Here is a 14,554-nt window from a genome sequence, read left to right as displayed (position 1 = left end):
GTGAAAAAATCATAGAATTAATCTTTAATGTAGCATATATATTTTTCTATAGTAAGTCATAGAAACAGATATAATAAAGATAAACCAGTATCTCTTCTTATTAAAAAGGGATTTGGTCCAAATTAGTTTCAGTTATTACATGATTAATTACTAACACAAACATGCTGTACTTATGTAGGATTCTATGATCTCCAAAGTGTTTTATTATCAGTTCTGTTTCAATTTCCTGTATCATAATGAAGGTGAGAAATCCAAATTTTCAGCTTTGATTGGAGTGCAGATTTGGAGCTTACATCCATCTTCTTTACATGGTGAGTATGATGAATCTTGATTCTCAGAGTTCTACAATGTTCTAAAATAAATGAAAGATATCAATACAAAAGTCAGAGTGAAATAAAGTAATTCATCTTCTTTTTTTTCATATTTAGTTATAGCTGCTTTTTTATTTGTTATGTAGTTTTTATTTACTGAATAAAAAGTTATTTCTTTTGAGTTACATATTACATTATTTTTGTAATGGATCCAAACAATAAATAAAAACATAATAATAAATAAATCAGAAGTTATTTGAAATCCTGCCACTATGAAGAAGCCAATATTTTCTTTTTCTTTTAAAAATACATTTATATTGATTTCAGAGATGCAGGGAGAAGTAGAGAGAGAAATAGAAACATCAATGATGAGAGAATATTATTGATACACTGACTCCTGCACACCCCCTACTGGGATTGAGCCCATAACCCAGGCATGTGCCCTTGACTGGAGTCAAACATGGAATCCTTCAGTCCACAAGCCGACACTCTATCCACTGAGCCAAACCAGCTGGGGCAAACCAATATTTTCTAAAACACAGAGAACAGAGTAGTTGGTGGTTGCCAGAGGCAGGGTTGTGGGGTGGGCAAAATGGATGAAGGCGGGCAAAGATAAAAACTTGGAGTCATAAGATCAATAAATCAGAAGATGTGACCTAGGTGGCTATAGTTAATAATACTGTATTACATATTTGAAAGTTGGTAGGTGAGTAGGTCTTAAAGTCCTCATCATAAGAAAATAATGTTTCATACTTATATATGGTAATGGATGTTAAGTAGATTTATTGCAGTGATCACTTCACAATATACTAGTAGATGAACATCAACTCATTATCTTTTACACCTGAAACCAATATAATATTATATGTCACTTATACCTTAATTAGAAAATTAAGAATGTTATTTTTTGTTTTATGTATCATAATTTCTTTGTAACAAGTCCTAAATCTAAATAAAACTATAATACGTAAATCAGAAATTGTTTGAAATTCTACACTGTGAGGAAGGCAATATTCTCTTCTCGTCCACAACCTGCCAGATACTCCCAATGTAAATACACGCCCACTACTGACAAGTTCATGCAAAATGCTACATGAGATGAGGGAGTTCTATCCTTCTTTGTTTTATAAACATAGAACTATGACCTACACACATGTGCATTCTTTCTCACATGTCAGCAAAGCTTGGGATGTCCTCAGAGAAGTGGATCTGATCCATTGTCTTGAGACGCTCTGCAGTGTTGCTGGTGCAGATGTTTTCCAGTGTGTTAGTGGTTTCTAGCTCAGAGGGTCTTCCCTTTGCTTCCAGCTTGCTGTTGCACAATAAAAAAAACCTTTAATAAGCATTCTTGAACAAACCCTTGTAATACTCATTCTTGGCAAATATTATTTCTACCACTTGAGGTTACTTTTATGAATTGTTTTACTTAAAAAGATTACTATTTTGATTTTATTAAAAAAAACACAAACCACCAAATTATTGCCCACAAATGATACAGAAATCATGCCAGTTAATTCACATAAAAGCATTTTAATGAAAAGACTATTTATGTGGTTTATTACTTTCTTTGATCTACTGTAACAAATTACTACAGATTGAGTGGCTTAACACAACAAAAATTAGGTCTCTCACAGTTCTAGAATTCAGAGTCCCAAATCACAGTGTTGGCAGGTTCTCACTCCCTCTGAAGGCTTTCAGGAAGAATCTTTCCTGTTTCTTCCAGCGTTTGTTGGCTCCTGATCTTGGCTCCATGGTTCTTGGGTGCATCCCTCCAATCTCTGCCTCAATCTTCACATGGTTTTCTCCGTGTCTCTATCTGTTTTCTAAACCTCTATGCCTTTCTGTCTCATAAGGACACTGGTCATGGGATTTAGTGTCCACATTAAGTCAGGATGATCTTATTTCCTAAATTTGATGCAACTTCAAAGGCCTTTTATTTTTTCCAATTAAGGCCACATTTTCAAGTTCTGGATATATATGGTCCTATATTCAACCCAATACACATTGGCATGGATAGTTTAGAGTAAAAATTTCAGATACTTCTAATACTAAGTAGATATTACTGAAGCAAAACTCAAAGTTGTAAGGGGAGGGATGATGTTATTAGAGACAGTTAGAGCTGGAATAATAGAGGTGACACCCTCAGGATTGTAGTCTTAAAGCACCATGGAGAGTGACAGGAGATAGAAACAGGAAAAATGCAAAAACCAACAAACAGAAAAAAAAATGCTAGAATTGCCCTGCTTCTACCATCTCAGCTGCTGCTGGTTTTCCCTCGTTGGCCCAATATAATCACAATACAGTAGAGGTCAGTAAATATATCTGAAAAAATGGGAAGGTTAAAGAAAATATATCACGGAACATGACTCTAATATCTGGTTATGTAACACACTCAGTTAAGTATCATTGTATTGCTCAGCCAATCTCTTTCCTCACTAGTTCATAGTGAGAGGAAAGATGAATCTTCAAATTAGATTATTACAATTCAGATAATTTGTGCTCTGATTACACAGAAGCCCTTTAGTTAACTCTATGAAACTAAACCCCCTTAACATAATGCGAGGTGGCTATGATGATATTAATGATCATTACTAAAAAATCGGGGTGGGGGCAAAAGAGAAGAAATAGGGGAACATCTGTAATACTCTCAACAATAATTTTTTTTAAAAAATGCATAAAATTTTCAAAACAATAAAATAGGAATGAAACTAATTTTTTCCCCTGTTGTATCTATGTAATAAATATATAAACAAACCTGATAGCAAGTTCAAGTCTTTGAGTCATCGTAGTAACTTAGTTGCTAATTTTTTCAGTGCCGTCATGATGTCTTTGTTCCTCAGAGTATATATAATGGGGTTCAATGTTGGGATCAAAACGGTGTAGAAAAGGGAGATCAGTTTCCCAATTCCTTCAGATTGATTTGGTTTGGGTCGTAAATAAGTGATAGTAGCCGTACCATAGAATAAGACTACAACAATCAGGTGAGATGAACAGGTGGAGAAGGCTTTAGCCCTCCCTCTGGCTGAAGACAATTTCAGAATGCTGGAAATAATTTTGGCATACGAGACAACAATCAACAGAAATGGAACCATGATAAATACCACTGCAACTACATAGACCGCTATCTCATTCACAAATGTGTCCCCACAAGCTAGCTTGAGTACTGGGGGGATGTCACAGAAGAAATGATTAATTGTGTTAGACCCACAAAAGGGCAGAGAAAAAATCTGGCATGTTTGGCCAATTACGACTGGAACTCCACTGACCCAGGAGGCAGTGACCAGCTGGACACAGACCTTGTGGTTCATGACCAGAGGGTAGTGCAGAGGGTTACAAATGGCCACGTAGCGGTCATAGGCCATCACGGTCAGGAGGAGACACTCTGAGCCTCCGAACATCAGGACAAAACACATCTGGGTAGCACAAGCAAGCAAGGAAATGTTTCCTTTCTGGGTCACAAGGTCCATGAGCATTCTTGGGATAGTGACTGTTACGTAACAGATTTCTAGAAAGGAAAAATTGCTGAGGAAAAAATACATGGGGGTCTGGAGAGCAGGCTCAATTTTTGTTATCAGTATTATGATGCTATTGCATATGAGGATAGTCAGATAGATGACTAAAAATATCCCAAAAAGAATCCATTGGATATTGGGAATGTCAGAAAACCCCAAAAGAACAAATTCCATCATTGCAGTGAAATTTGAGTTTCCCGTGTTTAATCTGTTCTCCATCTGCAAATATGGTAAATTCAAGATGGTTAATTCATTGATGTTGTTGAACCACATCTTCCTGTTCTTTTAATTGGGTTTAATGCATGAAAGTAGTTCTATAAACTCTAAAATTATTTCCATCATTACCTTGCTCTATTTCTAGGAAATGGTATTTGAAACTTTAGAAATGAACTGATATCCAGTTTAAAAAAATCCAACAAATAAAATCCTAATATATTTTATACTTAAGTGGAATGATATGAAAAGGAAAAGAGAATTGTCATTGTTATTTAGAGCTAACTGTGCAATAATAATATCTAATCATTGCACCCCTATTAAGGGTGGAATTATGACGCAAGCTTTTTTACTGTTTTTGTCTGAATTCATCATTTTTATTCTGTATTGATTGACCTATTCCATCTTTTTTCAATGTAAAGCTTTTCTCTTACAGTTTTTCTTTATTCTTATTTCAAATGAGCATTAAGCCTTCACAATTATATAATCAATGAGAATCAACTTTCTCAAAACAAACCTTTTAAGTTAGGGAATAAATATATTCAATATTAATGTTCTACTCTATGTACCACACCTATCACTTATGCTAAGTATAAAAAACAATTCTATCATCCTGTTAAATAACATCTCATATACACTGTATGCAATTTATGATAAATATAAATCAATAAACTTTTAACTCAGTCAAGAAATATGGCTCATTCACCCACAATTGAAACCAAATACAATTCTCTTTTTCTCTTTTCCTTTCTTAATTTTGCTTAATAAAATATAACTTTGATTCAACCTAATTATTTGCTCTGGACATGTAGATAGTTGGAACATATGAATGAATGTAAATACAAACACAAATATACACACACAATCTTGCTCTAGTTTATGTTAAATTCCCCCAGTATCAGACAATTGACAATTTCTATTACACTTTATTAACATTTGATTTGCACCTTTCCAAAACAAATATTATGTTTTCCCATCTCATCAAATCTACTATACTTGTTGCCACCTTCTAGCCTCATCAGCTGTTTTTCCTTAATACTTTGATAAATTAAAACTCATAAGAGAAATATTTTTTCACAGTTCCCTATTTCATCAGTACTAGTTTTCAAAATTACATGAAGTGAATAATTTTATTGTAAATAATATTACTATATCTATTTCACATATTTCTAATTTAACTTTACAGTTAAGAAAGATAAGAACTGCATGATTTTTCTTAAGTAAGTATTCATTTTCAGATAAAGATCCTAGAATTTCATGCTTCCCTGTTTTATTCTTTGTATGTTGATCCTCAAGTTTGTAACTATCTTTAAATTAAGTAAGCTTAAAACAAAATTACTGCTTACCTTTATGGATCTGCATGAACTTGACTTTGTGAGTGTAGGTGCTTTCTAACCTGTAAACTTTTTAGGTTCCTTGGTGTCAGTCACAGTAACTCTACAATTCTTGCTAGCTTCACGCTGGCTGTTCTTAAGTAGGAAGTAGCCATGCTCACCCTGGGGGACATCTTTCTCCGGTGTACCAATTTAATTTCTAGGTGACTGCTTCTGTTTGGCAATCATCTGGGTTTATCACTTGACACTGCTTTCTCTGTAGATGACCTGTCTTCTTCAACCCCTTCTTGGCATAAAGCTCCCCAGTGTGGGGTAGTCCCTGGTGAAGAAATATCACTCAATCACCTAATTTTACTTTCAAGATAAAGTTAAAAATCCTTCTGTGTATTGTATTTTAGATCCTTCATAATTGGTGTGGATTTGCTTTCCTTTATTTATTCCTATGATTCGTACAGATCTAGAGCATCCACAATTTTAGAAAAATGTGCACATGTTTTATCACATGGACATGGCACACTTCCTCTCTTCCATACATTGGGCAGTTAGATCCCTTTTCATGAGTGTAAGTCTCTGTCCCTAGATTAACTGTTGTGAAAAATAGAGCATCTCATGTGTGCTGGTAAAATTCTGGATGATTTTATTCATGTTATGAACAAAGGGAATATATTGAAATGATTCAGAGACACAGACAACAGCATGGTGTTACCAGAAGGAAGGAGGGTGGGGGTTAGTAAAGGATACAGGAAAGTCAAATATATGGTGACAGAAATTTGGCTTTGGGTGGTGGGCACATAATGCAATATACAGATGATTTATCTTAGAATTGTACACTTGACACCTACATTATCATTAAACAATGTTACCCCAACAAATTTAATTAAAAAATAAATAAAATTTAAAAATGCAATATCTGGGAAGCACCATAAAGAGAAGAGTAATTAAAAAATTGTAAGCCACTCAAAAATAAGCATTGTCCTAGCTGGTGGTGCTTAGTTATGAGCATAATAATGCCTTTTCCTATGAGTCATATCACATAAGCAAGAAAGATGTCATAAAAAGAAACATTCCGTGATTGGGAATACAATAAAATCCCCAAAGGACAAAGTCCATCATTGAAGTGAAATTTGCTTCTGGTCGGTATTTTGTGGCGTTCCATCTGTAAAAATAGTGAAATTAATCATTTATCCTTTTGATTTTTTTATTGACTAGAAAAACTGAGGAATATATATTTCCTGTTCAAATTCCAGCGTTTTATATCATAATATTAAAGACAAATCTGAATCCAATGGTGAACATATGCTAAATTAAACATAGCAATAGAGGAAAACCAAGATGGTGGCATAGGTAAACATCGTAGATTGTTGCTGAGCACAACCACTTTAAGAATACAACTAAAAGATGAAACGGACATCATCCAGAACCACAGGAAGGCTGGCTGAGTAGTAATTCTACAACTAGAAGGAAAGAGAAAAGCATACCGAAACTCAGAGGAGCTGCGGTGCGGACGTAAAGTACAGAGGTATGGAGGCACATGCGGAGAGGGCTGGTGGCTGAGGACGCGGTTATCTTTTTCAATCAGTAGGGAGTCTCAAACTCTGAGCTCCAGTTCCAGGCGAGTCTCTGGCGACCCAGACTCATACGGGAGAAACGGGACTGTCTGGCATCGGTCAGAACTCGAGGGCAGCTTTCTCTCGGAGGTGCTTGCAGCAATTGCCAGGACACTGAAAAGCGGGGCCTCTGAGGGCAGCCATAGCTGCTTGCTCTGCCCTGTTGATCCCCTGGGACCCCCGCCCTGCCCAAACTGTGCACCAGCTTTTGCATATGAAAGGCCTGGCACTTTGCAATCTGAAAATTACCTAACAAACTGGCAGCTGGCCCAAGGCCCCAGGGCAACTTGCATTGCTTCACAGCTGAGCTCCTGCTGGGTAGCCTCAGGCAGAGGCTAGATTAGCACCTCCTTAGAGATCCAGGAGCCAGTGTGCCCAGTGGTCAGAGTGGGACCATCCAGATTTCAGCTCCTCAGATCCATAAAGGACACACTCAGGGGGCAGACTCAGTGAGCACCAAAGCCCCACTGAAGCAAGTCTTGCCCCGGAGGGGTGTCTCCAGTACAGAAGTTCTCCCACTGCAGACACAGCTGATTCTCACAGCCAATTGGCCTGGAGGTCAATTCCTCACCGTGATACCTACAACAATCAAGGCTTAACTACAACAAGACTAAGCACAAAGCCCACAAGGGGGTGCACCAAGAGTGTCCACCTCAGGTAATTGGGGCACTGAGTCACTGGGCCCTATTGGACACCTAGCACAGAAAGCCACTCTATCAACACAGGGAAGCATAAAAAATGCAGAGACAAAGAAACAGGACACAAATGACAGAAATAGAGGAAAGAAAACTACTGGATATAGAGTTCAAAACCACACTTTTAAGGTTTTTCAAAAACTTTCTAGAAACCGCCAATAAATTTAGTAAGACCCTCAAAAAGTCTGGTGAGACCGCCGATAAATGTAGTGAGATCCTCAAGAAATCTAGTGAGACCCTCGTGGTTATGAAAAAGGACCAACTATAAATTAAGCATACACTGACTGAAATAAAGGATATTATGCAGAGTTCCAACAGCAGACTAGAGGATCGCAAGAATCAAGTCAAAGATTTGTAATACGAAGAAGCAAAAAACACCCAACCGGAAAAGTAAAGTGAAAAAAGAATCCAAAAATACGAAGATAGTGTGAGGAGCCTCTGGGACAGCTTCAAGCGTACCAACATCCAAATTATAGGGGTGCCAGAAGAAGAGAGAGAGCAAGATATTGAAAACCTATTTGAAGAAATAATGACAAAAAACTTCCCCTACCTGGTGAAAGAAGTAGACTTACGAGTCCAGGAAGTGCAGAGAACCCCAAACAAAAGGAATCCAAAGAGGACCACACCAAGACACATCATAATTAAAATGCCAAGAGCAAAAGAGAAAGAGAGAATCTTAAAAGCAGCAAGAGAAAGACAGTCAGTTACCTACAAGGGAGTACCCATACGACTGTCAGCTGATTTCTCAACAGAAACTTTGCAGGCCAGAAGGGAGTGGCAAGAAATATTCAAAGTGATGAATGCCAAGAACCTACAACCAAGATTACTTTATCCAGCAAAGCTATCATTCAGAATTGAAGGTCAGATAAAGAGCTTCACAGATAAGGAAAAGCTAAAGGAGTTCATCACCACCAAACCAGTATTATATGAAATGCTGAAAGGTATCCTTTAAGAAGAGGAAGAAGAAGGAAAAGGTAAAGATACAAATTATGAATAACAAATACACATCTATCAATAAATGAATCTAAAAATCAAGTGAATAAATAATCTGATGAACAGAATAAACTGGTGATTACAATAGAACCAGGGGCATAGAAAGGGAGTGGACTGACTATTCTTGGGGGGGAAAGGGGTGTGGGGGTTGCGGGAAGAAACTGGACAAAAATCATGCACCTATGGATGAGGACAGTGTGTGTGGGGGGGTGAGGGCAGAGCGTGGGGTGGGAACTGGTGGAGGTGAGCTATGGGGGGAAAAAGAGGAACAACTGTAATAATCTGAGCAATAAAGATTTAATTAAAAAAATAAACATAGCAATACAATAAAATATACAGTAGGTTTGTATTTTAATGGAATTGAAAGGTTCTAGAAGCACGCATTTCTATTTTTGTTTGTGAACAGAGCCCAGGTTTTTACTCACTTTTTATTCCACATATTACAATCTACAGCAGAAACATTTATATCTACTATAATTCCCAATGGAGTGCTCACCATAAAAGTTTGAATTTTACTTTTTGGTAATACAACTCTTACATATAACTTTTTGTAAGTACAGTGTGTGTCATTCCTTAACTCTAATACTGTTATAGCTCTTCCTAACTGCATGCACTATGCTCTGACATTTTATTCCTGTTTCATTTATCTGTCAAAATCAAATAAATAATATTATCGCTAGGCATTATATTTCAAGATCTTTCACTCACCCTATACCATCATGCAATAGTCAATAAATATATTTTGAACTAAAAGTGGTTAATTAATAGTGAACTTATGAAATAAATTGCATAGATAATATTATTTCAGGAATGTTGTCTACTCCATATAACCTGAAATGATTAGTTGTTCTTATTTTAATAATATATCTGAGATGAAAAATAAAAAAATTCAAATTAAATAGTATAAATTATTATAAAATACTAGAGGTCCAGTGCACAAAATTCATGCATTGGGGGTGTGTGTCCGTCAGCCCAGCCTGCACCGTCTCCAATCTGGGATCCAAGAGGTAAGTCCAACTGCCTGTTTAGGACCGATCCCAGTGGGATCGGTCCTAAGCAGGCAGTTGGACATCCCTCTCACAATCCAGGACTGCTGGCTCCCAACTGCTCACCTCCCTGCCTGCCTGATAACCCCATAACCACTCCACTGGCAGCCTGATAAATGACTTACTGCTCCCTTGCTGGCCCGATTGCCCCTAACTGCCCTCCCCTGCCAGCCTGGTCACCCTTAAGTGCCCTCCCCTACAGGCTTGGATCCCTAACTGCCCTCCCCTGCTGGCCTGATCACCCGCTACTGCGCTCCACTTGGGGGAGGCCATCTTGTGTGTTGGAGTGATGGTCAATTTCCATATTACCTCTTTATTGTATAGCATAATGATTAAACAGTTGCTCTCCAATAGTCAAATACTTAATTATTGTCTTAAAGTTTTTAGTTCTCTTTTTAAGATTTAAAGAGCTGTGAAAATTAATATTGATAGAGCTACTTCAAAATAAAGTCAGTGTTGCCGTCCCAAAGGAATTGCGTAACATGACTTATAGTCCTCAGACCTTTAGAATGTTTGACTGGGATAGTCTTTAAACTGGACCAAAGCAACACTGTATTCCAAGTGTTTTCAGAGCTAACAGGGAAGCAGACATCCTCACTACAGACTGAAAATTAAAGACAATCTTACAAGTAGCACTACCATGTATAGCTAATGATATACATTCTGAGGAATAAGGATGTCAGGATGGCCTTGAGAAAATGGATTACTTAATTTGTATTGAACATGCATTAGCCACTGATTTGAATGCATAATCTGTCCTCCCTTCCTATTTGAGCTTTGGTCTAATCAGAACTTATCTCATGCAGGCTAGTGCTAATTCTAAGATGGTCTTTAATTTGTTATATACCAATTATAACTCAATTAGAAAAATAAAAAGGTTTTTTGTGTGTTTTACATATTATAAATTCTTTATAACAAGTCCAAACTATGAATTTCTATAGGTGCAGTTTGGTTGCACCTTTAGAAATTTCTTCCTTGGATCATTAGCATCAACAGAAATTCCTTCTATTTGTGTAATTATGCCTCTTCCCTTTTACATAAATAACCCTTGCCTCTATCTCACAACCCCAAACACTGTTTGGGTTTCTATCTTAATCAGTGCTACCCAAGTAGCTATTTTCTTTCATCTCAAATAAATGCTGTTACCTCTCACTTTGGCTTTTTATTTTTAAGGTTAACAGAAACCCATCTCCCCCAAAAAGAATAAGGTGGTTTGGAAAGTAAATGTTAGAAAGAAAATGTTTAAAAGCAAATAAAAGTACAAAGAGGTAAAAAAATAGATGACAGAGAAATTAGAAATTCCATGTTTGTATACTATTTTACACCTACTATTTTTAAGAAAAAATTACTTCTAAAAATATGTCTTAATGAAAAAAATCATAGAATTAATCTTTAAAGTAGCATATATATTTTTATATAGTAAGTCATAGAAGCAAATATAAAGAAAGATAAACCAGTGTCTTTTCTTATTAAGAGGGATTTGGTCCAAATTAGTTTCAGTTATTTACCTGATTAATTATTAACACAAACATGCTGTACTTATGTAGGATTCTATGATCTCCAAAGTGTTTTATTATCAGTTCCGTTTCAATTTCCTGTATCATAATGAAGGTGAGAAATCCAAATTTTCAGCTTTGATTGGAGTGCAGATTTGGAGCTTACATCCATCTTCTTTACATGGTGAGTATGATGAATCTTGATTCTCAGAGTTCTACAGTGTTCTAAAATAAATGAAAGATATCGATACAAAAGTCAGAGTGAAATAAAGTAATTCATCTTCTTTTTTTTCATATTTAGTTATAGCTGCTTTTTTATTTGTTATGTAGTTTTTATTTACTGAATAAAAAGTTATTTCTTTTGAGTTACATATTACATTATTTTTGTAATGGATCCAAACAATAAATGAAAACATAATAATAAATAAATCAGAAATTATTTGAAATCCTGCCAATATGAATAAGCCAATATTTCCTTTTTCTTTTTAAAATATATTTGTATTGATTTCAGAGAGGCAGGGAGAGGGAGAGAGAGAGAGAAACATCAATGATGAGAGAATATCATTGATAGGCTGCCTCCTGCACACCTCCTACTGGTGATCGAGCCCGCAATCCAGGCATGTGCCCTTGACTGAAATGCAACCTGGAACCCTTTAGTCCGCAAGCCAATGCTCTATCCACTGAGCCAAACTGGTTAGAGCAAACCAATATTTTCTAAAAAACAGAGAACGGAGTAGTTTGTGGTTGCCAGAGGTAGGGTTGTGGGGTGGGTAAAATGGATGAAGGCGGGCAAAAGATAGAAACTTGGAGTCATAAGATCAATAAATCAGAGGATGTGACCAAGGTGGCTATCTATATAATAAAAGCCTAAGCAACTGTCAAGGCTAAATGACCACAATAACCGGTCACTATTATGTGCACTGACCACCAGGGGACAGATGCTCAACACATTAGCTGCCCTTGGTAGTCTGTGTGCATCCCCAGGGGGAGAGCCACTCAGCCAGAAGCTGGGTGCAAGCTGGCAAGTGCAGTGGCGGTGGCAGGAGACTCTCCCATCTCTGCGGCAGTGCTAAGGAGCAGTAAGCAGTAAGGAGTGAGGGCTCCTTGACTGTGAGAGGAAGCAGGCCGGGATGAGGTACACCCCTGCCGCCCCAACCCTGTGCACGAATTTTGTGCACTGGGCCTCTAGTAGTTAATAATACTGTGTTGCATATTTGAAAGTTGCTAGGTGAGTAGGTCTTAAAAGTCCTCATCATAAGAAAATAATGTTTCATAACTATATATGGCAATGGATGTTAAGTAGATTTATTGCAGTGATCACTACACAATATAGATGACCATCAAGTCATTATCTTGTACACCAGAAACCAATATAATGTTATATATCAATTATACCTCAATTAGAAAAAAAGAGTTATTTTTTTGTTTTACATATTATAATTTCTTTGTAACAAGTCCTAAATCTAAATAAAACTATAATGACTAAATCAGAAATTGTTTGAAAATCTACACTGTGAGGAAGGCAATATTCTCTTCTTGTCCACATCCTCCCAGATACTCCCAATGTAAATACACAACCACTACTGAGAAGCTCATGCAAAATGCTACATGAGGTTATGGAGTTCTATCCTTCTTTGTTTTCTAAACATAGAGCTATGACTTACACACATGTGCATTCTTTCTCACATGTCAGCAAAGCTTGGGATGTCCTCAGAGAAGTGGATCTGATCCATTGTCTTGAGACGCTCTGCAGTGTTCCTGCTGCAGATGTTTTCCAGTGTGTTAGTGGGTTCCAGCTGAGAGGGCCTTCCCTTTGCTTCCAGCTTGCTTTTGCACAACAAAAAACCTTTAATAAGCATTCTTAAACAAACACATGTAATGTTCATTCTTGGGCAAATATTATTTTACCACTTGAGGTTACTTTGATAAAGATTTTTTTAATTAAAAGGATAACTATTTTGATTTTACTTTCAAAAGAAAAAAAACCCCACCAAATTATTGCCCCCAAATGATACAGAAATTATTCCAGATGATTCACATAAAAGCATTTTAATGAAAAGACTATTTAGGTGGTGTATTACTTTCTTTGATCTACTGTAACAAATTACTACAGATTGAGTGGCTTAACAACAAAATTAGGTCTCTCACAGTTCTAGAATTCAGAGTCCCAAATCACAGTGTTGGCAGGTTCTCACTCCCTCCGAAGGCTTTCAGGAAGAATCTTTCTTGTTTCTTCCAGCGTTTGTTGGCTCTGATCTTCTTGGCTGCATGGTTCTTGGGTGCATCCCTCCAATCTCTGCCTCAATCTTCACATGGTTTTCTCCGTGTCTCTATCTTTTTTCTAAATCTCTATGCCTTTGTGTCTCATAAGGACACTGGTCATGGGATTTAGTGTCCACCTTAAGTCAGGATGATCTTATTTCCTTAATTTGTTGCAACTACAAAGGCCTTTTATTTTTTCCAAATAAGGCCACATTATCAAGTTCTAGATATATATGGTCCGATATTTAACCCAATACACATTGATATGGATAGTTTGGAGTAAAAATTTCAGATACTTCTAATACTAAGTAGATATCACTGAAGCAAAGCTCGAAGTTGTAAGGGGGAGGGATGATGTTATCAGAGACAGTTAGTGCTGGGATAATAGAGGGGACACCCTCAAGGTTGTAGTCATAAAGCACCATGGACAGTGACAGGAGTTAGAAACATGAAAAATGCAAAAAACCAACCAACAAATGAATAGAAAACACGCGCACACACACACACACACACACACACACACACACACACACTAGCATTGCCAAGCTTCCACCATCTCAGCTGCTACTGGTTTTCCCTCGTTGGCCAAATATAATCACAATATAGTAGAGGTAAGTAAATATATCTGTAAAATGGGGAGGTTAAAGAATATATATCATGGAACATGATTCTAATCTCTGGTTATGTAACACACTCAGATAAGTATCATTGTATTGCTCAGCTGATCTCTTTCCTCATTATTTCATAGTGAGAGGAAAGATGAATCTTCAAATTAGATTATTACAATTGAGATAATTTGTGCTCTGATTACACAGAAGCCCTTTAGTTAACTCTATGAAATTAAACCCCCTTAACATAATGTGAGGTTGCTATGATGATATTAAAGATAATTACTTAAAAATGGGTGGGGCGGCACAAGAGAAAAATGCGGGAACGTTTATAATACTCTCAACAATAAAAACAAATTTTAAAAAAAGTGCAGAAATTTCTGAAAGCAACAATATAGGAATGAAGCTAGATTTTTTCCTGTTGTATCTATGTGATAAATATATAAACAAACCTGATAGCAAGTTCAAGTCTTTGAG

The 14,554-nt window shown here is 36.7% G+C and overlaps 1 protein-coding gene across 1 annotated transcript; it reads right to left on the bottom strand.

The window, feature by feature from the left end:
- Nucleotides 1-3,091: 3,091 nt before the first annotated feature.
- On the bottom strand, nt 3,092-4,060 carry LOC102431380 (olfactory receptor 10AG1-like). The gene has a single exon (XM_006092066.1). The coding sequence runs from the start codon at nt 4,040-4,042 to the stop codon at nt 3,092-3,094; it is 951 nt and encodes a 316-aa protein (XP_006092128.1). The 5' UTR covers nt 4,043-4,060.
- Nucleotides 4,061-14,554: the final 10,494 nt, after the last annotated feature.

The sequence above is a fragment of the Myotis lucifugus genome, unplaced genomic scaffold (assembly GCF_000147115.1).
Source record: "Myotis lucifugus unplaced genomic scaffold, Myoluc2.0 scaffold_97, whole genome shotgun sequence".
NCBI lineage: Eukaryota > Metazoa > Chordata > Mammalia > Chiroptera > Vespertilionidae > Myotis > Myotis lucifugus.
The sequence above is the reverse complement of the archived record's forward strand: the minus strand, read 5'-3'. Positions and strand labels throughout refer to the sequence as shown.